This window comes from Artemia sp. Qi Xiang Cuo, chromosome 18, assembly GCF_049724085.1.
Source record: "Artemia sp. Qi Xiang Cuo chromosome 18, ASM4972408v1, whole genome shotgun sequence".
Taxonomy (NCBI): Eukaryota; Metazoa; Arthropoda; class Branchiopoda; order Anostraca; family Artemiidae; genus Artemia; species Artemia sp. Qi Xiang Cuo.
In genome coordinates, this window is record NC_142811.1 from 41968175 (window position 1) to 41993367 (window position 25193).

Genomic DNA, 25193 nt, shown 5'->3' on the forward strand with positions numbered 1-25193 from the left:
CTTGTTTGTTTTATATAGCAATTTATTCAATATTTTCGTTTTTATATTAGGAAATGTGGCAAGATTTTTTTTTCCTTTTTTGTAAAGGAAATAGCAAATCTAAAGGGAACATTAAAAAACCTTTTTCAAATGCTGCCAATTCATGTCAACAAAAATGTATCTATGTGGCCACCATTTTTCTCCGTGTGAACAGAAATATGGACTCAACAGACGCATTTCTAATAAAAACATGGAGTATTTTGACACAAAACAAAGAACCATCGGATACTTTCCACAAGGGTCTCGAACAACAGGCACAAATGTCTGCAATAATAAGGCTATCCAAAGATCTGCGCTATTTGAAACTAGCGTGAAGGTCAATGGAGCATATCCAATTAGCCACCGGGGGGGAATCCTCTCAATATACTGTTCAAAGGGGTAGGGGGTCGATGGGCTCCAGGTGTTGGAGGCAATGGGTTCTGTCAAAGCTCTGAGTGACATAAGCACGCGGATTTCTAAATAGCGTAACAATGGGAGGGTGCAATAGAATGACTTGGAGCTTATTCTAGTGATGATGTTTTTTGTATTTTTTTCCAATTTGCTGCGTATATAGTCCTATGGATTAAGGTCGTAACAAATAAGGAGTAGATTCAGATGAATTAAGCTACAAGGATAGTTCAAGTTTTTTTTTAGTTTTTTTAACAGATTCTGAGACTATTAATTTCGTAACGACTTATGGATAGTTTTGGCAGTTAAATAGATGGATAAAATTGATTTATTCGTAATGAATGTCATTTATATTCATGTATTACGGGTTGGTACAAGAACTGCACTCAGGACTTTGAAGAGAGGGGGTTTATGTCAAGGACTTTTAGGCGACTGGGGAAGGGTAATAGTGGAAATACAAAATCTTGAAACAGCCATTTTATGATAGAAACATCTTTTATCACATTTATTTATTCTTTGAGGAGACGGGTTTATCCGCATAACCCTGTATAACCCTGTATGTATGTCACTGTTTTGCAGTGCTCAGTAGTGGCCTTGTGGGGATTCCTCTTCTTCAGTTAGTTGGTCAAAGTGTCTTTGACTCCATGATCATTTGAAAAAAAACATATTGAAGTGACCCTACAAACCCTTTTAAATGTATCCATTTCATAGCCTGAACATTTTTATGTTCATAAGCGTTTTTTTTATTAAACCTGCGTTTTAAGCAAATTAAAACAGTAGCTTTACTATTATTCTTTTTTTTCGTCAATGCTCTCTGTCAACATAATCTTCCCTTTGACTTGATTTGTTTCTTTTAATTTCCCCAGTAGAGTAGGCTATGGGCTATGTATTACGGAAATTGAACGAAAGAAAGCAAGTCAATCCGAACAAACCCAGTATCGCTTTTCGGAATTACCGTCTTTTCTTCATTCTAATTTTCTTAGCAATAAGGAACAGTGTCTGCCAACGATGTTCTAGCGACAACCGTTTTTCCAACGATATAGCAACAATGGCTTTTATATAATAGCTAATTTAGTGGCTTCTGAAATAATGTAATGCAGTAACTAGCGGATAATGTTACCCAGGTCAGGGGTAGTCATAGGGTTTGACCCCACCCCCTGAAAATTTACCCAACTTGTGAAAACGTAACAAAAATGCATATAAACAGATTTTGATGCGTTTTTTAAAGTTCCCCTCCCTTCGAAATAATCCTGGATGTGCCCTTGATAGTTACTATAGTATTTGCTAATATAGTACCTAATTTTTTAATGAGATGAAACCCAGTTTTAATAGCATTTGTGAAAATAAAAGGGATTTGATTCACTAGTCATCATATCGGAGACTCGGTGGCTTCTAGAATTGATTGATCTAACAAAAACAAAGTTTTGTAAGGAAGTAAAGTGACCTTGAAACTTAAAACGAATAAAAACTAAACTTTCCCGATTACGATTATCTGCAAAATCTGTAAAAGTGGCTCAAACAAAATGACTTTATATTTTCCATTATCTGTGAAACTCTTAAAACTAACGCTTTACTTATAAACAAAAAACTGATCCGAAAGAAAAACAGAATGTTCTCTTAGGAGCAGAAAATTTTATAACTAGCCTGTACAAAACAAAGACTAAATTATAAGGATCTCAACAGTCTCTCAACGACCATGATATCGATAGATATTAGCATACAATTACACTTCTTTAAACACCTCAAGCAGGTTTAGTTTTCAGTAAAGCGCTAGTTTTTTACGACGGTTGGTTCGATACGAATCCCCCCTGGCAAAAACGGAATAAAGTGACATATCGGTGCTTATCATGCAAAAAAGTAATTCTCCTTGTTGTTCAAGATGGGGTGCTGCAATTCCCCTGCACAGGGTATACAATGGCGATCCCAATGGTATACTTTTCATTTCTATCTGATGCCCTTTTCGGGAAGTTTAAATCTCTTTTTTGGAATTTTCTATGAATTTGTTTCTGGAAAAAACTCGTAGTATTTGAATTAATAGAAATAATAGTTATTATTTTTGAATACAACTGGCAATTCTCTCTCAGTTTTTTGTCGTTGTTTTTTTAAACGCGTTTTCAAACTTTTGGTTATTATAGGCCATGTTTTACTCTTTAAACATGTTTTTTTTTTCATTTCAAGATTAACTTAATCTTAATATAAATACTATTCTGTTTTAATGCGGTTATAAATAAAGTTTATTCCAAAATTTACTCCCTTTTCCTGCTTGGGATCAAAATCTTTGAGTAACAGTATAAAGGAGCGAACTCTTCCTATCATAGTGATGCTTTGTCGCTTGAACTGTGCACCAAGCGCCAAATGAGACCAATTTAAAGTTTCTAAACTGGATATAAAATTGTTTTGTAGCTTTATGTTTTGAAATATATCACGCGCGCCAGGTTAGTTTCTCTGGGGCCAATACTATCACCATTATTGGCTTTTCCCTTAAAAACAAGAGATGCATAATCAAAATAATGTGGAACCATTACCATTTCTAGTAGTAATTTTATAAAGATATAATATCGGTGTTACGCCTAGAATTATACACTGCTAAGAAATTAGTCAAACACTGTTTTCTAAGAAATTCTCAAAGGGAGTGCCAGCAGGGCAATGTTGATCAGGAGGAGTGAAGTGTGATTTAAGCCATAGCAAACTGTTTCTGGCAAATACCTCAGAAACATGAAAATATCACACACAACCTGTAGGTGGGTCAGTGGCAATTATATAATTACCCCTTTCCCTCGAAACGAATGTACTAAATGATGTGAAAATGTTAATTAAGCGAAGTTCAATCAGCTTTCTTCTCTTGGATAATTGATAATTGGATAATTATAATTTTGTAAGTTTACATCAAACAGCTCGTGATAATGAACTGTAAGTAAGGAGCAACCCAGCTCAATAGTAACCGAAACTCTAAAAACGGGATTTTGATAGCAATAAATATATCGAAGGAATTGGCTTTTTATGCTTATTTCAAATATATAAATTTAATTAAGTTTAGTCTTACCTATCAAAGGTTACAAACCTGAGGAAATTTTCCTGATTTTCGAAAGGTTGAGAAACATTCCCTAAAAGCCAAGTGATCTTAATGAAAATCACACTAACAGATTCAGAGTATCAGACAACCTTACTGTATAGGTTTCAAGCTCCTATCTGTAAAAATGTGGAATTTGTATTTTTTTGCCAGAAGAAAGATCACGGGTGCGTGTTTATTTTTTTTTATTATTTTTTTTCCCAGGGCTGATTGCATCGACCGAGTGATCCAAGAATATCGGGAGCTAGCTCGTTCGAACCAGAATTAAAAGTTCTAGTGCCCTATTTAAGTGACCACAAAAATTGGAGGGTAACTCCCCCGCCCATTTTTACCCAAAATCATCCGATCAAAATTTTGAGATAGCCATTTTGTTCATCATAGTTAAAAGGCCCAACAATTATGCCTTTGGCTATAACGTGACCCCCCTACAGCCCCAGGAGAATGGTCTTTAAGCTACAAAATGTGTCCATTGTTTACGCGCAGTATTTGTTATTGGGATGCATGCATACATTTCCGGGCGGGGGGGGGGGGAAATTGTCTGCTGAGGGTTTTTTCCACGGGGGAACTTTCCATGGGGAGGGTAGTTTCCGGGGAGTGGAATTGCCAGGGGAAATTATGCACTGCAGGAATTTGCCAGTATTATTATACAAAATTCTTTCTTTTAGGTCTTGCTTTCTCTTTTCCGTCTCAATTTTACGCACAGAGTGGTTAAGAGTCATTCTCCGGGGTAAATTTTCACCGGGATTGAATTGTTAAGAGGATATTTTCTTGGGGAGGGGGTTTCTCCGTGGAGTTGGGGCCAAATTTCCTGGCATTATTTAAGAAACGATCAGAAATTAAATAAAAAAAATTAACTGAAAGTAAGGAGCAACATTAAAACTTAAAAAAACAGAAATTATTACGGATATGATGAGGGTTGCCCCACTCCTGAAAACCTCGCTCTTTACGCTAAAGTTGGAATTTTGTCCCGATTCTTTAAAAATGACTTCCGAAACACAAGGGCCATTTCATTAGAACAACAAGACGCTTTTTAAAAGTAATAAAAAACTTTTGCTTAAAGAGCAAAGTTTTGAGGAGGGGGCAACCCCCTTCTTATGCGCAATAATTTCTGTTCGTTTCAGTTAAAAAAAAAACTTGTTTTTTATTTAATTATGATCAAGGTCTTTATTAATCCGTTCAAATTACAAAAGTATTTATTAATTCATTCAATTTACAGATGCGTACGAGTATGCTATACCCGACGTTCAAGGGGTACCGTTACTACCTCACAACTCTTCGGATCATAGTGCACCCTCTCAAGAGTTTTCAACTTTCGTTGACAAATCCAGCATTGGCCCTTTGCACAAATGTTCGATGCCACGCGCTTTGTCCTCTAAAAGTGGCTCTACTAGCAGCTCCTCAAAAAAGGTAGTGTCAAGAATTCGGGTCTCGAATTTTGCAGATAGTTTTGAATTTAGTGTATAATGTATGCAGTGACATCATTTGGGGGTGGGGCAAGGGGGGTGGTTGACCCCCCCCCCCCCCAATAATTTGGAAATTTTTTGTATAGGCCATATCCCTTTACTCTCCGTATGTGGACCCCTCTTGCCCCCCCCCCCAAATAAAAATTCTGGAGCTACGCTCCTGAATATATGATCACCGATCCCGCTGCATCATTTTTTTTAAGAACGAAAGGAATTTTATTCATAAACAATAAATACAACAAAGCCCGAAGGAAAGCTCATTCGGGTAAATAATCGCCTCACTAGGCCTAAATAAAAACCAACAATCAATATGAAAGGTTACGATAATGAGCCACCAACTAACAAAAAACGACAAAAATCAATTGGTTATCTTTGAGAAACTGAGAAGTATTTCTTTTATTTATTCGAGTTTGTAACTAAGTGCATACTGAGATTTCCTAAGCGAACTGATAATTTAAAACACCAATTATTAAACGCTTGTTTTTGTATTTAATGTGTTTTCGTATAAAACGTCTGGCATTGAATTTGAATATCTTGACAGTTGGAAATATTTGCCACAAAAAGTTTTTCCAATTAAAGTGTCTATTGAATATCATCTTTTCTTTTCAGAGTATTAAAACAAAGACGTACGGTAAGTATCTTGTAATGTTGAAATCTTGCCGTTCGTGTTTTTGAATGATTTTTTTTTTTTTGAAAGAATAATAATAAAACTTAACAAGCAAAAAAAAACCGTGAACATAATTTGTCGTAGTGGGGTGGAGTAATAAAAAGTCACAAAGATAAACTACTGGAATTAAAGCAAGCTTTAAACACATTAAGGATAAGACAGTAATATTTTCTGTTTGTGTACGCTCTACTAAAGTGCTCAGTTCAAAATTTACCTTAGGTCTAGTTGTTTAGAATCAATTTAGCAGTTTTTTTTTTCAAGATAAAAAGACCTATTGGCCTCTGCCAAAGTCAGCTCCATTTTCAGTTTGATGAGGCAATTTTCCTAATCATTGCCCTAATCTGAGAACAAAGAACCAGATGCGATAATTTGATACAATTCCACCAATTAGAGATATCCTGGAAATGATTCTTAGCTTGAAATTAGTTGTTGGAAAAAATGTTTCCACTAAATATCTGAAAGATGACAGCCTAGTTTGACAAAAGATGATGGAAAGTGTGACAGATCTAAATAAGAAAAATTCAAAACAAACAAAATGAACTTCAAAACGAACAGACATGGCAAATCAAGAAAACTTGGGTGGGGAAAATATAGTTTTTAAAATCCAGGGGGGCAATTTTTTTTAATTGTTTTCAATGAAGATACCAAAAACTGTTTTTATATGGAAATTTTACAAATAGGATTTCCTTTAAAAATTACATTTTCAATGTAAAAGTTTAAGATAATTGGTAAATGAAATTGTCAAGTTGCTACATTTGTTGCGTTCTAAAATGCTTTCAGGAAAGCATTTGTCAAACTTCATTATAAAGAGTAAAGGTTTCAGGGGAGACAAAGTCAGATAAAACTTCTGTTTGTTTTAAGATTTAACTTCCCTTTACTTTTATTGTAAAAAAAACTTGTTCTTATTAATCTATGTTAAGGGACAAATACGCCACCACACAGTAGTGTCGCATCTGAAAGGCTTTAGAAATATCCTTTCAATAATCCTAAATCTATCCTAAGTATCCCAGAATGTTTGCTCGGTAGAAGCTTATCAAACAATTTTTAGTAGCGAACTGTAAGTAAGTAGCGAATTGGCCCAACAGTAACCCAAACTCTAAAAAACGGAATTTTGAAGACAATAGAAATATCAAGAGTTGCCTTTTTGTGCTGATTCAAAATAAATAAAAGTATTTAATATAAAGTAACTTATCAAAAGAAAATAGTAACTTATCAAGTCTAAGAAAATTCGTCTGATTTTCAAAAATGGGAGAAACACCCCAAAAAGTCAAGCGACCTTAATGAAATGACGCCTTCAGATTCTACGTATCCGAGAACCATGTTGTCAAGGTTTCTAGCTCTCATCTACAAAAATTTGAAATTTTGTATCTTTGCGAGAAGAAAGATCACGGATGCGTGTTTATTTTTTATTCCCAATGGGTTATCATATTGAACCAATGATCCTATAAGATCAGAAAAGGACTTCTTCGAACGGAAATCAAAAGTTCTAGGGCCCTTTTAAGAGACGACAAGGATGGGAGGGTAACTAGTCCCCCTCCGTTGCCCCTGTGTTCCCCAAAGAGATCCCATCAAAATTTTTAGATAGCCGTTTGATTCAGCGTAGTTAAAGGCTCCAATAACTATGCTTTTCGGGATGACTTGACCCCCCGCCCCATAGTTCCTGGAGAACGGAATGTAAGTTATGCAATTTACCCATTGTTCACATACAGCATTTGCTTTTGGGAAATATACAGAATTTTCTGGGGAGGGGGAGGGTATTTTCAACAGGGAGAAATTTTCCGTGGCAAGGAAAGTTTCCGTGGGGAATTTCCAAGTAAATTTTTACACGGGGGAGTATTTTATATTTGAGTGGATTTCCTGGGATGATTTAAAAAACGGTCAGAAATTAAAAAAAAAAAAAAATCAACTGGTAGTAAGGAGCAACATTAAAACTTAAAACAACAGAAATAATTCTGTATATGAAGGGGGCTACCCCTTTCTCGACACCCACTTTTGTGCTAAAATTGACTTTTTTTCATAATTCTGTAAGAAAAAATGCTCAAACAGAGGGGTCGTTTAATTTGAATGAAAAGGATTCTTAAAGACCTTTAATATTTTAGCGTAAAGAGCGAGAGTTGAAGAGTTAAAGGCTCCAATAACTATGCTTTTCGGGATGGCTTGACCCCCCCCCATAGTTCCTGGAGAACGGAACTATGAAAAAAATAACGGAACTGGAGAACGAAAAGGGCTACCCCTTTCTCGACACTCACTTTTTGTGCTAAAATGGACTTTTTTCCATAATTCTGTAAGAAAAAATGCTCAAACAGAGGGGTCGTTTAATTTGAATGAAAAGGATTCTTAAAGACCTTTAATATTTTAGCGTAAAGAGCGAGAGTTGAAGAAGGGGGAGGCCCCTTCATATACGGAATAGTTTCTGTTCATTTTAAGTTTTAATGTCGCTCCTTCCTTTCAGTTGAAAAATCTTTTTTTTTTAATATAATCTATGTTAAAACCGACTAGAACAGTTAGTTTCTTTTCGAATGAGCCCCTCCTGGTATTACTGGTTTGATACGATTGCCACCTGGTAAAAAAAATAAACAAAGAAAGAACAACTAAACACACATCAATGGACATCCTATTCAGCAAAAACACCAAATTTCGTACTTATGTAGACGAGACTTTAGAATAGCAGATCCAGGGTTCTTGAATATGCCGGGTTTGGTAGTGTAATTTGGAGTAAGATTGCATTTCTTTTTTTGTTGTCCCCTCCCTTTCCAAACATTTTTTAAACTTTCACATGGTTGTAACTTTTAAATGGAGAATTTGAACTTTACCAATTGTTTATAGTTGGAAATTCTTACCTACTACCGACAAGAGCTGCTCTATCTTTACTGTTCAATGCATAAACTCTTTTAATTTCGCCCAGATAATGTTAATTAACTATAAATATAACAACAGAACGACTCTAAACATTCAAACGCTAGTAAAGATTGTTGTCTATCTTTCGGAAACAGTAATGCCCTTGTAGACACTCAACGGTGCCTTGCTGGAAAGGTCCTAACCTCCAAAGAAACGTTTTACAACGAGTCCCTAATTCTCCCTATTAAGTAGTGCTCTGTTAAGCTAATTTTTTTTAGCACGGCGTATAATTAAGTGCAATAAACTGCAGACTTGTCATGTCAAGGTTTTTAGAACCCCAAGTGGAAAGATCTCATTACACCGTAGGAAAGTTGCACCTCCTGGCCTGACGATGCGCATCCGAATATACAATTTAGTTATTATTCATTTTCATCATATTTTCATGTTCATTATGCTTCGAAATTTTGCCCACTTTCCACCACCTAGTGTATGTCTCGGAGCGCCGTATATGCCGCACAGTTCCGCCACATGCGGAGTAGTTGCGACATGTGTGGCAGAGTCCCCTCGATGCTCGACACAGTTCCACCGCGCTGGCACACTTTTGCCTTGCTTGACACGCGCCTCCTGCTGTACGTGGTTTCTCTCGGTGAACTCTCTATTTGCGCACTGGGAAATTAGTCCTAGTCACTGAATCTGCTAAACTGGGATGCACCAACACATTTTGATTTAGTAATATAAGCGCTTTAGAAAATTTATTCGTAGTGGTAGGATAATGACACCCCCTCCCGAAAAATAAAAATAAATATGCGAATTGTAAGACAAATATAGGAAGGCATTGAATATATGCATATTTTGGGGAGAAGTCTGGGCTTGAAGCACCCCTCCCTTCCCATGTATGTGCCTGCTTATTATCATTGTAAAGCGTTCAAGCCACCAACTTAGTATTATGAAAGATGTGCGTTCAAATCTCACTAAAGGGTTATTTACTCATTAATGTCTGCTGTTGTTCTTAGTATTTAATTCGCTAATATTTAATTCTATAGTGATATTTAATTTGATTGATTCAATTGTATTCGATTCAATAATAGTACTTTGCTAAATGACAGAACTAAAAAAAACGGTAAAGTTTTCGCAGTTCATATCAATGACTTACGATTAAAGTGAACATACCACTCGATGCCTTTTTTTATGCTCTTTACGGATATAATAATCGATTCTATCGCAAATTCAAATTCACCCCCACCCCCTAATGTGCAAATATATACCCTGAATTGGAATATACCATGAATTGTTGATGGCAAAGTTTTGAGTCGCAAAATCCAGTACTATTTTTGTCGATAACAATTGAAAAGCTTAAAATGTTATGAAAATAGTTTATTTTAAGGTCTCCTAATAAATGATGTCTGAATTGTTACAAATAAGTATTTCTGGAATATGTTACTCTTGAAAAACTTATTTATAAACTAGTGATATGTTTTTAACAACTTTTCAATAACTCAACTAGTGCTGATCAAGACAATTCTTTGTGTGGTTACAATTCAGGGTATATATTTGCACATTAGGGGGGGGGGGTGGGGTGGGGGGTTAAATTTGAATTTGTGATAGAAGAAATTATTATATTCGTAAATATAAAATAAAAGTCCAAAATAGGGATAAAATCCTTTTTAATAGACAGTGTATAATAAATTTCACAAAAAATACCAGATATTTCGGTCACATATACAGTGACCGTCATCAGTAGTAAAACTGACCAGTTTTACTACTGATGACGGTCACTGTATATGTGACCAAAATATCTGGTATTTTTTGTGAAATTTATTATACACTGTGTATTAAAAAGGATTTTATCCCTATTTTGGACTTTTATTTTATCGTCATGGAAAGGCAGTGTGATCTCCGAAATTATCTATATTCGTAAAGAGCCTTAAAAAAAGGCATCGAGGGGTATGTTCACTTTATTCGTAAGTCAATAATAGGAACTGCGAAAAATTAACCCAAAAAACTCAATTTTTAAATGATTAAATACAACTGACAAATTTTTTTCTTTTTTTTTTCACATCCAGAACTCATCAAGAATGAACAATACTCAATCATTCCGGAAGCAATTTGAGAAAATGGTTGTTCCTGATATCTCCATGTCAAGTTTGCAGCTTCAAAAGCGAATCGCAAGCGGAACTTTTGGAACTGTGAGCTCAATAATTTATTTTATATTTCAGTATATTGGCTCTCATAAGTTAAAACACATTATGGTCAATACATTTTTCACAGGTTTGATTTAGTGCACCACCTACTGTTTTATCTAGCCAGATTTTGCCTAGCCAGATTTTGTCTAGCCAGATTTGTCTAGCCAGATTTTACTAGCCAGCTACTGTTACTATTAAAATATGTTTGTAAATTTACCGCCAAAATATTTTCTCGACTTAACTTTCTACGATTGTAAGATTTATTGTTATTTTTTATTTAGCTAAAAGCTGATTCCCTGAATTGATAAATAAAATGTTCTTCGTTGATTATGATAAAATAACTTTGTAATCTAATTTGACTCATTACTTACCAAAACGCTGAATTGACATTCTTTGACAATGGCTGTTGACGGTTTGTTGCAACCAATCGACAATTTACAGTGACATTTTCCATTCCCAAACACATAAATGTAGATAAACGGCAAAAACTTCTTCTATCAGATATTTATTACCTAATACTCAGTACTAGTAAGTTATCGTTTTTCAATTCTCTACAGTATTTCTTTTATTTGCTCTATCAATTTTGCATCTGAACCACTCAAAAAGGCCTTTTGAGTGATTGATTGCTCTTCAAAGAATTTAGAATTAATTTCTTATTCACTTCTTGCTTTTTTTATAGAGTTAATTACGCCTCGGAGGTTGAAAGTGAGTGATCATTTTAAATACAACATCACGTTGTACACTTCTGTAGAATAATGATAGTTTAGATGATGGATCTAAACGGATCTGATTGTCATCCTAATACATCTACTTGAAGAAACTTTTTCAAACAATGAATGGTCGGGATTTCATTATTTTCTGAAATGAGCAACCACTAAAACGTCACTAACCATTAAAACTACTAAAATAGTGTGTGTGTGTGTGTGTGTATGTGTCCAGGGTCGTATCTTTTGATGGGAAATTTCAAACTAAATGAAATTAATATAATTAGAATTACCATAAATTTTCAATTCTTTTGAGGAATGTGTTATTATCGGAACTATTTTTTGGGAGTTTCACTTACTAATTCCCAAAGTCAGTCCTTACTTGCAGTTCGTTATCGCAAACTGTTTGATGACGAAGTACTCTTTTATGACCAGGCCACGTATTTCTAGAGCGTTTGATTCCGAGATTCTTGCGCATATATTGTTCACCATGATTGGGACAATCGCCGCAACCTAGTCAAGAACGAACTCCAGCCCATAGTAACTGAAAATTTTGCAAGTAATTATTGTCTTAACTCCTCAATTATCGGGGCTATTTATAACATGCAGGGTCTACGTGTGTGATCCATAAGAGCCAGAGTTAATGGTCATTTTATCTTGTGTCACAGTTCTCAACCCAGCAATTCCAATTAAAAAGGGATTGAAAAGATGTTTTGATTCTACCTTTGTTCAATTAGTTCGTTGTTGAACTACAACCGAACGTTAATATTACTTGTGTGTCAAAGGGGGATATATGTTTATATATATTGTTATATATTTAGAAAATTGTGCCGACCAAATTTTGAATATAAGCTGGATGCATGCCAAATTGAAATAAGGTTCGATATGTGGTGTTTAGTAAAAAATAAAATCGATATCCTCGCTTCTAATCGCCGTAGCCATGATCCAGTTGCTGTCTCTCTCGAGGGACACACCTTCATCAACAGGACCACCTCACTTACCTTGGGGTGCCGATTGACAAAAATCTCCGCGCAACTCGTGTATTGCTTGAAACGATTTTTTTGCCTGAAAGACTAGGAGAGCCTTAGCCTGGACTGGTCGCTCTAAAGTTTAAGTTAACCTTAAACTCAAAGTATGATTACCTACTAAGTGAGTATTGACAAAATTCTCCAAAAGTGATCTCGCGTACCTCAGTGCCTCTAGACACAAAATGTTGTACTACTTAATTGCTTTGAGGCGAATTACTTTGCTCCGGCTAATAATTATTATACAGTGTGATTCAGGCAACGAGTGACGGGCATGAATTGTGTAACTACGGTTTTTAGTTGCCAGGTTAGCATAGGTATACAAAGGGTCACTTTCTTGTGTGGAGAGGATAGGTTTTGTCAGTACTTGTTCCGTAGGTGATTATACTTTGCTTAAATTATAGCCACTCTGTATAACTCTGAAGTAATCCCGTACCTTCTTTCTCTCGTACTACTTTGGTCACTTTTCTTGCACTCTAATATTTCTTAGAAATGTTTTTAAAAATATTTGAATTAAAAGCTCACTTGCTACTGTCAGAAAACAGATAAGTAATATTTGGAGCGGCTGTGTATTGATAACACTTCTTTGAGAGTCCTTATTTAATGTTTTTTTTTCTGCTTTTGTAGTATAAAGCTATTTTTTAGTACTTAATAAATTACGTACTTGTGATGTTAACGTTTTTAAAACACCAAGTGGAACGATCACATCACAAAGGAAAGTTGCACTCCCTGGAATAACGAGATGCTTCCAAATTATACAATTTAGCTTTCATTCGCAATATACTCCAAGGGCTCACCCACTCTCCCTTTTTTTGCTTTTGTATTAAAGGATATTTTTATCTTCTCCTCTTTACTCCATTAGGTTTGTATTCTGCACTTTATGATTGGAAATAAGCATGGACATATGTAAGCATATACATGTATCTAAGAAAAAAACTCATGCAAGGTCAGGGACCTGAACTGTCTATAAATTTTATTAATTTACATGGACATTTTAGAAAGGATTATTGACTAGGTCACTAGTTAAATACAGAGTATTCTTAGGATTGCAGAAAAGCGGTAAGAGTCAACAAAATGTCAGTTTTGTTGAAGATTGTTAAAAAAATGTTTCTAACATTTTTCTAAAAAAGAAGTTGAACAACATATTGTTAATCTAGTTGAAAGTTTTATAGCGAGACCCGATTTGAAGTAGTCTGATTTAACCATTTAAATCGATTTGCTTGTTGGGCACTTGATTCAGATATACTTTAAAAGAAAAATTGGCTTAGTTTAAAGTTATAATCAATCACATATGTCTATTTCTTTTGTTTTTCAAGTTCTTAAACAACAAAGTTATGTAGGGAATAGAGAATAAGTTATTGTAGCAAATTTATATACTGCGGGAAGCAGAAGCGTAATTTTTTATATACCCCCTTCACAGAAATGTTACCACCTCGCCAGTGAAACCTTATGAACGTGCCCGACTGAAAAACCTAAAAGTAATAAGGAAACAAACAGAATGAATTATAAGAGGCAAAATTTAAATAACAGAAGGAAATTATAAGACATACGCGAAGTATAGAGGAACTAGTAAGAGCAAAAAAATAATGACAGAAAACGCGAAAAACTAAAACGAAGAGTTGGGAATGAAGGAATATTTTGAGAAAGAGAAAACTAAACAAAACTAATTTGAAGATATATGATGCTTGAGAGCTAAAGAGCAAAGATTAGAGGTCAGTAGAAATTCATATTAGGAAAAAAAAATGAAAATGTTCAAAAATGCAAATAAATAAGATAGTAGGCCTACTAGAATAAGTTCTCGTTTTCGATATTCTCGTAATTTTTATTATATAAATATGTACCATGCTTACACACTATCTGTATGAACCTTTCACGTTTGTCTTATTTAGATATACGTGGCAGAAACCGTTGTTCCTGAATATGGTTCTATGCATGAGGCTCGTAAGACTGTTGTTGCAGCGAAATTTCTTCCCCCAACATCAGGAAAGGACAAGGCTGCCTTTCTCCAAGAAGTGCAGATGCTTGCAGCTTTAGCTGATCAAAATATTTGCCGTGTTCTTGGTGTATGTGCCAGTGATGACCCGTTTTGTGTTTTACTGGAATATCTGGAGTATGGTGACCTGAATCAGTACCTAAAGTTGAAAGAATTATCACCCGGACTAAATAACTCTAAAGAGGGATGTATCAGGTTAGAATGTTATTACTGCAAGTCAAGCCGTTCTTTAAGTTATTAAATAAAAAAACAAGTTTTTTAAACTGAAAGTAAGGAGCGACATTAAAACTTAAAACGAACATAAATTATTCCGTATTTTAAAGGGGCTGTCCCCTCTTCAACGCTTCGCTCTTTACGCTAAAGTTTTTTATTGTTTAAAAAAATAAAGTTATGAGACAAAATCAAACTTTAGCGTAAAGAACAAGGCGTTGAGGAGGGGACAGCGAATTATAATGTAAACAATAAGTAACTACATAAGATGTGACGCCGTGGAAAGCTCTTGTCCAAAGATCATTCACAAATAACGGAAATTTTTGCTTAGATCAAATAAAAAAAAACCAGTTTTTTTCAACTGAAAGCAAGGAGTGCCATTAAAACTTAAAACGAAAAGAAATTACTCCGTATATGAGAGGGATTGTCCCCTCCTCAACGTCTCGCTCTTTACGCTAAAGTTTTTTATTGTTTAAAAAAAACCTACGGAATAGTTTCTGTTCGTTTTAAGTTTTAATGTAGCTCCTTACTTTCAGTTAAAAACACTTGTTTTTTTTATTTAATTTCTGAACGTTTTTGAATTAATGCAGCATTGATTTTGGCTCACCGCACATGAATAATTAAAACGAAATTCCCACATTAATTTTCCTTTTTTGAGCTAAATGGCTTTCTCGAAATTTTGTTCTGACGTAACTTACGAATTAACTTACGTAACGAATTTCTATATTCGTATGTTTTTTTACGTATATTAGGGAGTTCGCCCCCTAGTCAGTACCTCGTTCTTTACGCTAAAGTTCGAATTTTGTTCGAATCACAAACCCTGAATCACAAAGTTCGTTTTAAATTTTAATGTCGCTCCTTACTTTCAGTTTAAAAAACTTGTTTTTTTTATTTAATTTCTGATCGTTTTTTAGTTAATGCAGCTTTTATTTTGGCTCGCCGTCATTGAATAAGAAAACAAAATTTGCATAGGAATTTTACTTTTCTTTTGCTAAATGGCTGTCTCTAAATTTGTTTCTGACTTAATTTACAAATTAACTTACGCAACGAACTTCTATATTCGTATATTTTTCTTCTGGCAAAAAATACAAAGTTGCAGATTTTTGCAGGTATGAGCTTGAAACCTATGTGATAGGGTTTTTTGATACGCTGAATCTGACGGTGTGATTTTCATTAAAATTCTTTCACTTGTAGGGGATGTTTCCCCCTCTTTAAAAAATCAGGTGAATTTTCTCAGGCTCGTAGCCTTTGATGAGTAATACTAAACTTAATAAAATTTTTATATTTAGAATCAGCAATATAAGCCTATTCTTTTAATACATTTATTGTCATGAAAACTTCGTTTTATAAAGTTTCGATTACTATTGAGCCGTATTGATTGTTTTGTTTATTGTTTTTTTTTGTTACGCATATGTTATTACGTATATAAGGGGGTTGTCCCCTTATTAAATATCACGCTGTTTACGTTAAAAGTTAAAAAAAATTTTAATTAAAAAACCCCTGAATCACAAAGGCCGTTTAATTAGAATAGATAGCTCTTTTGAAAGCACTAAAAAAAGTGTACCGTAAAGAGCGAGGTATTAACTTTGGGGAGAACCCCCTCATATACGTAATAATTTCTGTTCGTTTTAAGTTCTAATGTTGCTTCTTACTTTCAGTTGAAATAACTTGTTTTTTTTTAATTTAATTTCTGATCGTTTTTTAAATAATGCTTGGAAATCCGGCACCCCCTTCATAGAATTGTCCCTTACCCCATAGAAACATCCTCCACGGAAATATTCTCCCGAGTAACCTCCTCCTCTACCCCCCCCCCCCAGAAAAAAGAACACGGCAAAATGTCTGTATACTTCCCAATAACCAATACAATATGTAATCAATGGGCAAAGTTCATAACTTGCGGTGGGAACTGTTCCCTTCCCCTGGGAACTGTGGGGGATTAAGTCATATTAAAAGACATATTTGTTAGATTTTCGACTATTCTGAACAAAATGGCTATCTCAAAATTTTAATTGGGTGACTTTGAGAAAAAAATGAGCGTGGGAGGGGGCCTAGTTGCCCTCCATTTTTTTGTCACTTAAAAAGGGCACTAAAACTTTTAATTTCCGTTCCAATGAGCCCTCCTACGATATTCTAGGACCACTGGGTCGATACGATTACCCCTGGGGAAAAGAAAAAGAAACAAAAAAAAAAACAAGTCAACACGTATTCGTGATCTTTCTTCTGGCAAAAAATGGAAAATTCCACATTTTTGTATATAGGAGCTTGAAACATCTACAGTAGGGTTTTATGCTGTTCTAAACATGATATTATGATTTTCATCAAGGTACTATATCTTTTAGGGGGTCTTTCCCCCTTTTTTCGAAAATCAGCCAAATTTTCTCAGGTGCGTAACTTTTGATGGGTAAGATTAAACTTGATGAAACTTATATATTTGAAATCAAAATTAAAATCTGACTCTTTTGATGTATCTATTGGTATCAAAATTTCGTTTTTTAGAGTTTCGGTTACCATTGAGCCGGGTCGCTCCTTACTTACAGTTTGTTGCCAGGAACTGTTTGATTTGACTTGTACATAAGCGTTTTGGTACATTTTTATAAACGTTTTGGTTTGTTTTTGACATACGCGTTTATTTCTGGGGAAATTTCATTTTGAAACTTGTTTTTGGGAAGATTATGTTCTACCTAATCAATTTCGTATTATAGCTAATGTTGAGCAGCTTTCTTCTTTTGATTTTTTAGTTTCCAAAAATTTTGATTGCATTAAATACAGCTTATCTTACTTGATTTCTTTTTTTTTAAAGATGTTCGGAAAAAATTATCACCTGGGATAAATAACTTTAAAGAGGAATATAAAAGATTAGCATACTAATTCTGCAAGTCACACTATTTGTATAAGTTATCTAACTCGTATGTAAGTTATATACTTGAAAAGCTGCAGGCGTTTTGGCTTGTTTTTGACATACATGCTTTTTTATGGGGAAATTCCATTCTGAAACTTATATCTGCGGGAATTATATTCTGCTTATTCAATTTCGTATTGCAGCTAATGCCGAACAGCTTTCTTCAATCGAATTTTTCGTTTCCAAAACATTGGAATTCCATTAAACACAGCTTATTACATTTGATTATTTTTTTCAAAAGATGTTCCAGAAATGAATTATCACTTGGGATAACTAACCCTATATCAGGTTGCCATGCCATTTCTGCAAGTCACAATTTTTGTATAAGTTACTTGACCCGTACACAAGTTGTATACATAAAGCTATTTTTGTTTTGACTCATTTTTGACATGCAAGCTAATCCACAAAGAAGATAGTAAATATTCGAATTATAATGTAAACAATAAGTAACTACATAAGATGTGACGCCGTGGAAAGCTCTTGTCCAAAGATCATTCACAAATAACGGAAATTTTTGCTTAGATCAAATAAAAAAAAAACAGTTTTTTTCAACTGAAAGCAAGGAGTGCCATTAAAACTTAAAACGAAAAGAAATTACTCCGTATATGAGAGGGATTGTCCCCTCCTCAACGTCTCGCTCTTTACGCTAAAGTTTTTTATTGTTTAAAAAAAACCTACGGAATAGTTTCTGTTCGTTTTAAGTTTTAATGTAGCTCCTTACTTTCAGTTAAAAACACTTGTTTTTTTTATTTAATTTCTGAACGTTTTTGAATTAATGCAGCATTGATTTTGGCTCACCGCACATGAATAATTAAAATGAAAATTGCATATTAATTTTCCTTTTTTGGCTAAATGGCTTTCTCGACATTTTGTTCTGACGTAACTTACGAATTAACATACGTAACGAATTTCTATATTCGTATGTTTTTATTACGTATATTAGGGAGTTCGCCCCCTAGTCAATACCTCGCACTTTATGCTAAAGTTCGAATTTTGTTCGAATCACAAACGCCTGAATAAAAAAAGCCGGCTAACTAGAATAGAAAAGCTCTTTTGAACGTAGTAAAAAAACTTTACTATAAAAAATGAAGTATTGACTAAGGAGCGAACCCCCTCATATATGTCATCATTTCTGTTTGTTTTGAAGTTTAGTGCTGCTCCTTACATTCAGTTGAAAAGAACATGTTTTTTTATTTAATTTCTGATCGTTTTTTAAATAATGCTGGGGAATCCTGAGCCCTCTTCACAGAATGTCCCTTCCCCCAAGGAAACATCCTCCATGGAAAGATTTTGCCCCGTAACCTCTACTCCGACCCCCTCCCCCCCCCTCACCAGAAAAAATTCCTCCTGAAAATGCCTGTATACTTCCCAATAACCAAAACTACATGTAAACAATGGGCAAAGTTTATAACTTGCAGCCCTTCCCCCAGGAACTTTGGGGGATTGAGTCATCCTCAAAGACATATCAATTAAATTGTCGACTATGCTGAACAAAACGGCTATCTCAAAATTTTTTATTGGGTGACTTCGGGAAAAAAATGAGCGTGGGAGGGGGCCAATTTGCCGTCCAATTTTCTGGTCACCTAAAAGGGACACTAGAACTTTTAATTTCCGTTTAAATGAGCTCTCTCTCGATATTCTAGGACTACTGGATCGATACGATCACCCCTGGAAAAAAAACAAGCACATGATGTTTCTTCTGGCAAAAAAAAATACAAGATTCCACATTTTTGCAGATAGGAGCTTGAAACTTCTAGAGTAGTGTTCTGATATGCTGAATCTGATGGTATGATTCTCATTAAAGTTATATGACTTTTGGGGTTGTTTACCCCTTTTTTCGAAAATAAGGCAAATTTTCTCAGGCGCGTAAGTTCAAATGGGTAAGACTAAACTTCATGAAACTTATATATTGGAAATCAGCATAACAAATCTCATTTCTTTGACGTATCTATTGGTATCAATATTCCTTTTTCTAGAGTTTCGGTTACTATTGAGCCGGGTCGCTCCTTACTTACAGTTCGTTACCACGAACTGTTGAATATTCACAGTTAAGATTATAGGCTATAGGGTTCCAAGGTAATGTTTTGTTTTATTTTCTCTGAAGTAATTTTTTCTTGTGGTTTTGTGTGATGATGCTGATAAGAAATTACGTAAAATCTACATTAAAATTTTTGGAATTTTACGTAAAACATTATTAAGGAAAATCAAAAGAAGACAAAGGTTATTTTTCCGGCACTAGCTAGAATATTTTTGTTGTACTTGTTCGTTATTTGCTAAAATCAGTTATACTTTAGATAGTCTCATAAACCTCACTGACGTAATTTTAGGGCCACACTAATAACGCATATGTAAAACCCAAACTATTTTAAACTTCTAATGGATATTTCCGAAGTTTGAATTATATTGGAAACGTCTCTTATACTCCTATTACTTTAGCTTTTTGATTTAAATAAGGAAACAAGACGCATTTTGAAGAGTAACTTAAGGGCTCTGAAGAGGCACACGTAGCTGATTTTGGGAACTGATTTCAGCATCCGTGGACAAACGATACCGGTAAGAAAAATGTTGTTGAAAGAAAAATTTTTGCGCAAAATTTTCAAAATAAAAAATCATGGACTATGACACGAATAGTCAATTGAAGTTTATTAATAGTTACTTGATTGATCTCAGCTTAGTTCTTAGTTTAATTCTAAGCTCAGTAGTGGGGTCTTTCACCACAGATACCTCTAGATGACTATTTATTTGTATCTCTATTTTTTTTTTGTGAAAATCATGATGAAAATCTGCGCTGATTTTATAAATCGGTGCCGGAAAATAGAAAAATTTTTAAACTAAACTTGACGCCGATGTCTTTTAAAATAGGCCCTGATTTGGAAATCAGTTCCCGAACTCAGCTGCGTGTGCCCAGCTCTTTAGTTTCAATGGGCTACTAAGTTTTGCTCGCGTTATACATGTTGTATCTTCTTTGTCATATCCAGGGATTTTCTGTGACATTTTTATTATGTTGTTCTAACGCATTACCAGCAGTAAGCCAGCTTTGAACATTGTTGGTTTGAAGCGTAGAAGATTTGAAGCAATTGTGAAATTTTTGCCTCAAAAATAGATCTAGAAAAATTCTCCGAATCATTTAAACTTGTGTTTACTAATTTTTGCTCTTTTGATTACTCTTTGCTCTTTTTGATTGCTTTTTTTGAAAGCAAACAAAGGCTGGTGTAATTTACTTAATTTAGTTCTGGGTTTCAGCTAAAAAGTGAATTCTTTATTTCGGTTTGTATAATTATATCTTGGATCTCAGTAAAAAAAAGCTGTAATTATTTTTTTTTTATTCCGAGTTCGTCTTCTTAGTATGTCCCCCTTTCTCTCTCTCTCTCTCTCTCACTTTCCCCCGCTCTTTCTCTCTCTTCTTTTCTCTCTTTTTCTACCTTGAACTATTTTTTTTACTGGACGCGAACTTGACGTGACTTCTATTCTCCTTCCGCTCTCTTTTGGGAGCGCACAAAAAGATAGTTTCTACTTGGTTTAATACGAGGACAAGTTTTTCTCTAGGAACTCGAGTATAACGTTAATATTTTGAAAAGTATATCTTTTTAATCTTTTAATAAAACAGTAGCTTTCCAATATATTTGAAAGCTTTACATTATTTAAAAAGTATTCTAAGGACTTTGAAATATTAGAGGATGAATCTTTTCTTCGTTAATTCCTGATTTTGATAAAATATCTAGAAATCTGGAGTGTATTTGTAAAGTTTCTTTATATTCCCGAAAGAACAGTTAAAAAATAAAGTAGAATGATTTTACTTCTGACCAAAAAGCTGATCCTCCATTTACTAAATTAAACAGTGTCCAAAAGTATAATCTATTCAGAAGCTGTTTTAAATAGCTTAAAGGTCATAAAACAAACCAGAATTAGATATAAAATATAAAAAGCATTAACATATACAAAAGCAAAAATAACAAAAAATGTAAAAAAAATAAAACATAAAGAAATAACAAAAATAAAAGAGCATGATTTCATTTCTTATAGAAAGCTTATCCTCCATTTACTAAATTAAACTTTAGTTCAAAAGTATAATCTATTGAGAAACTATTTTAAATTGTTAAAAATAACTGAGATTTTTCACTTTCAGAAAACTCCAATGAAGGACCCAAATGGTTTGATAAACAAGATAAGATTTTCATCTAATTAAAGAATAAAATTTAATTATGTGTAATTTTAGGTTACGCAAGAATCCTCTAATTAGTTATTTCTAAGTTTTTATCACTTAAAATAAATCCTTATTTATGACAGTCTGCTTTTTTTGGAAGGGGGGGAGGGTGATGTGCATAAAACTATATTCTAGGGTCTAATTTAGGAGGGGTTGGCAGATTCTTCAAAACATCTGAACCGAGCAATCGTGTTAGTTGTAACAGCCAAACCACAAAAAATCCCATGGAAATTCCAGAAAAATGCTGATATAGTAAGTTTGATGAGATTTCAGCAGGGGTGGGCCTTGATACCCACTTTCTCTTTTCATTCATCCCTATAAAAATCAAAATACATTTAAGATTTGTCTGTGGTCGTTTTTCTATCTAGAATACAAAGGCAAATTGTTCTTTAAAAATTTACATCGCCTTAGCTAATAAAAAGTTCAGCATAAAATAATACTAAAATACACAAAATAATACTACATAATACTAACAATGTAATGAAAGTGACATTAAGATAATTGTAATTTAAAATTGCCAGCCTATTGGAATTAGAATTCTTATACTGAGAAAATTTTTTTTTGTTCTTTTTTCTTTGTTTTTGAAACTTATTTCCAGGGAAATTATATCCAACTTAATCAATTTTGCATTGCAGCTAATGTCTAACAGCCTTCTTCATTTAATTTTGTAATCTCCAAAAAAATAAAATCCATTAAAAACAGTTTATTTCATAGGATTATTTCTTCAAAAATGCTCTAGAAAATTTATAACTGTTAAAAAGCATGTGATATGCGAAGTTTTGTCCTGAATTATAAAAAGAAAAAAAAAGTCAAAATAAATATAAATAAAAGCTCAGATAGGCATAAAATCCTTTTAATAGACAGTGATGATGATAACAGTGATATAAATTCACAAAAATCGGTCACATGTGCAATGACCGTCATCAGTAGTAAAAGTTTTACATCTAGTAGTAAGTTTTATTACTGATAACGGTCACTGCATATGGGACCGAAATATCCGGTATTTTTGGGAATTTCTACCACTGTTATAATCATCAATGTCTATTAAAAGGATTTTATCCCTATTTGAACTTTTATTTATCGTCATAGAAAGGCAGTGTGGTCTCCGAAATTATCTAAATCAAAATAAAATATCTGAAAGCTGTTTACTGCCCTCGTTCAAGACTAAAGTAAGGGCTTGAATACCAAAATTCAGTAAATATTACCCACTTGGAAGCTAAACCGACTAAGTCCATTTTTACACTTTTTAAAATTTGAGTGAGAAATTACATATTTTTTTATATTTGAGAAATAGATTTTTATATTAGAATATAAAAATATTCTCTAAAGATAAAGATTAACACCAAAAAATGCTAAAAGCTTTTGCCGGTCGAATACTAAGCAATATTTCTCGTAAACATGCACCGATACATTAAAATATAAACAGACACAGAAGAAATCAGGGTTTTCGCCCTCTCGCCTAAGCAATTTTGGTACCTCAACGGCCAATTTAATTTAACTTTAAAAATAACTTGCATGGATCGTTTGATGAGCTTAACAAAAAGAAATGGAGGTTTCTCAGTCTAAAACCTAACCCCCTCTCGATGTCTGGGATTTTACTAGTTTCGGTGGTTATTTTTTGTTTTGTGTTTATATTTTCTAAAACAAAACAAACATAAAACAAAAAGCAAAAGGTAAAAATTACTTATTCTAACAGTTGATTCGTATATTAAAACCCAAATGAGCAATTTCAGATCAGATCAAATTAATTTATTTAACATAAGAAATACAAACACATTTACAGCAGCCATCTACAAAAACCTGAAGGTTTGTTTACGATGGCTGCAAATCCATTCATATACAGTTCTACACTACTACTACTACTAACAACTCACCGCAGCACCAAGTCGACTGAGGCCAACACAGCTACGCACGCTCCTCATCCATCCCAATCTATTCAAAGCCTCCCTTTTTACACCCGCCCATGAAGTTCCCATTTCCTTTGAATCTTTCTTTATGACGTCCTCCTACCCCAGACGAGGACGACCTGCTTTCCGTTTAGCCCTAGACGGTTGCATCCGCACAACGTGCCCTAGCCACCTGAACCTTTCTTTCACGATAGCCCTAGAGAGCGGGCTTGAACCACATTTTTCATACAGCCTATTGTTTGAAATACAGTGAGTCAGGCGGGTACCCAAAACGATCCGTAGGCAATTTCTCTGGAAAACAACTAGCAAATCTTGATCCACTTTTGGGAGCACCCATGCTTCAGAGCCATAATTGACCACTGTCATCACTGTAGCTTCTAATATTCTAATCTTCGTTTGCAGACTTATCTTCCTATTCTTCCAAACTTTGTTTAACTGTGAAAAAACATCCTGAGCCTTGGCTATTTCACTTTTGACATCTTCACTGCTCCCACCATCTTTACTAATAATACTACCAAGGTAGGTGAAGCTGTCCAGCTGATCAATCTTTTCATTACCCAACTTCACCTTTTCATCTTCACTTATTCCTAGCCTTAGTGACTTAGTCTTAATTAATTTTAATTTTAATTACAATTAATTAATTTTATTAATTAATTTTCAAACCAATTCTAGCACCCGGAACTCGCAATACCTCTAAAACATTATTAATTTTGCTCACACTTTCATCTAGGATGCTTAACTCATCAGCATAATCTAAGTCAAGGAGACTTTTTCCTCTCCATTTGATTCCGTGGTCTCCCATTGCCTTTCTTGTGCTCCTTAAGACGAAGTCTATCAAAATTATTCATATAAAGGGGGATACAACACAACCTTGCTTAACTCTTGATATAATACAAAACCAGCTGCTAACATCATTTCCTACCTTAACCGCAGCAGTGTTATTCTCGTGCATAGCACTAATCACTTCAATGTATTTATCTGGTATACCATACAAGGATAAAACCTTAACTAAAGCTCTTCTATCAATAGAATCGAACACTTGCTCAAAATCTATAAAACTGAGGACCAAAGGTGTTTGACAAATCAGGCACTTCTCAATTATTAACCTAAGAGTGAAAATTTGGTCGGGATATCCTCCATATTTTTTAAAACCGCACTGTTCTTCTCTTAAACTTTGTGTACGGCATCTCTCAGTCTAAAAAGTATCATATTACTAAGTAATTTACTACCTACAGAGACCAGACTAATCCCTCGATAATTACCCCACTCACTTTTATCACTTTTCTTATAAAGTGACTTAATTAAGTTTTTCCTAAAATTGTTAGGTGCTTCCCCTCTTTCAAAAACATATTCATAATCTTCAGTAACTTATTTCTAGCCTCAGAGCCACCATATTTAAGAAACTCATTTACCATACTTTCAGCAACTAGGGCCTTATTATTTTTTATTTCTTTTAATACTGTCGCTACTTACTTCTCATAAAGAATATCTTCCTTTACATCAAATATATCACGAACCTTTTCATTTTCTTCCATATCCCTTCCTTTAACTCTCCATCTGTTAAGTAAACCCTCAAATGTTCGGCCCATCTCTCTTTAGTTTTT

The 25193-nt window shown here is 34.2% G+C and overlaps 1 protein-coding gene across 2 annotated transcripts in view; it reads left to right on the top strand.

The window, feature by feature from the left end:
* The window catches only part of LOC148941510 (discoidin domain-containing receptor 2-like), a 215233-nt gene that overhangs the window by 138380 nt on the left and 51660 nt on the right, over positions 1–25193 (top strand). For both annotated transcript variants that reach the window (XM_089104526.1, XM_089104528.1), the window contains exons 11-13: positions 4713–4903; positions 10528–10650; positions 14266–14564. In XM_089104526.1, the coding sequence (XP_088960652.1) occupies positions 4713–4903; positions 10528–10650; positions 14266–14564 (613 nt within the window). The remainder of the gene's footprint in view (positions 1–4712; positions 4904–10527; positions 10651–14265; positions 14565–25193) is intronic.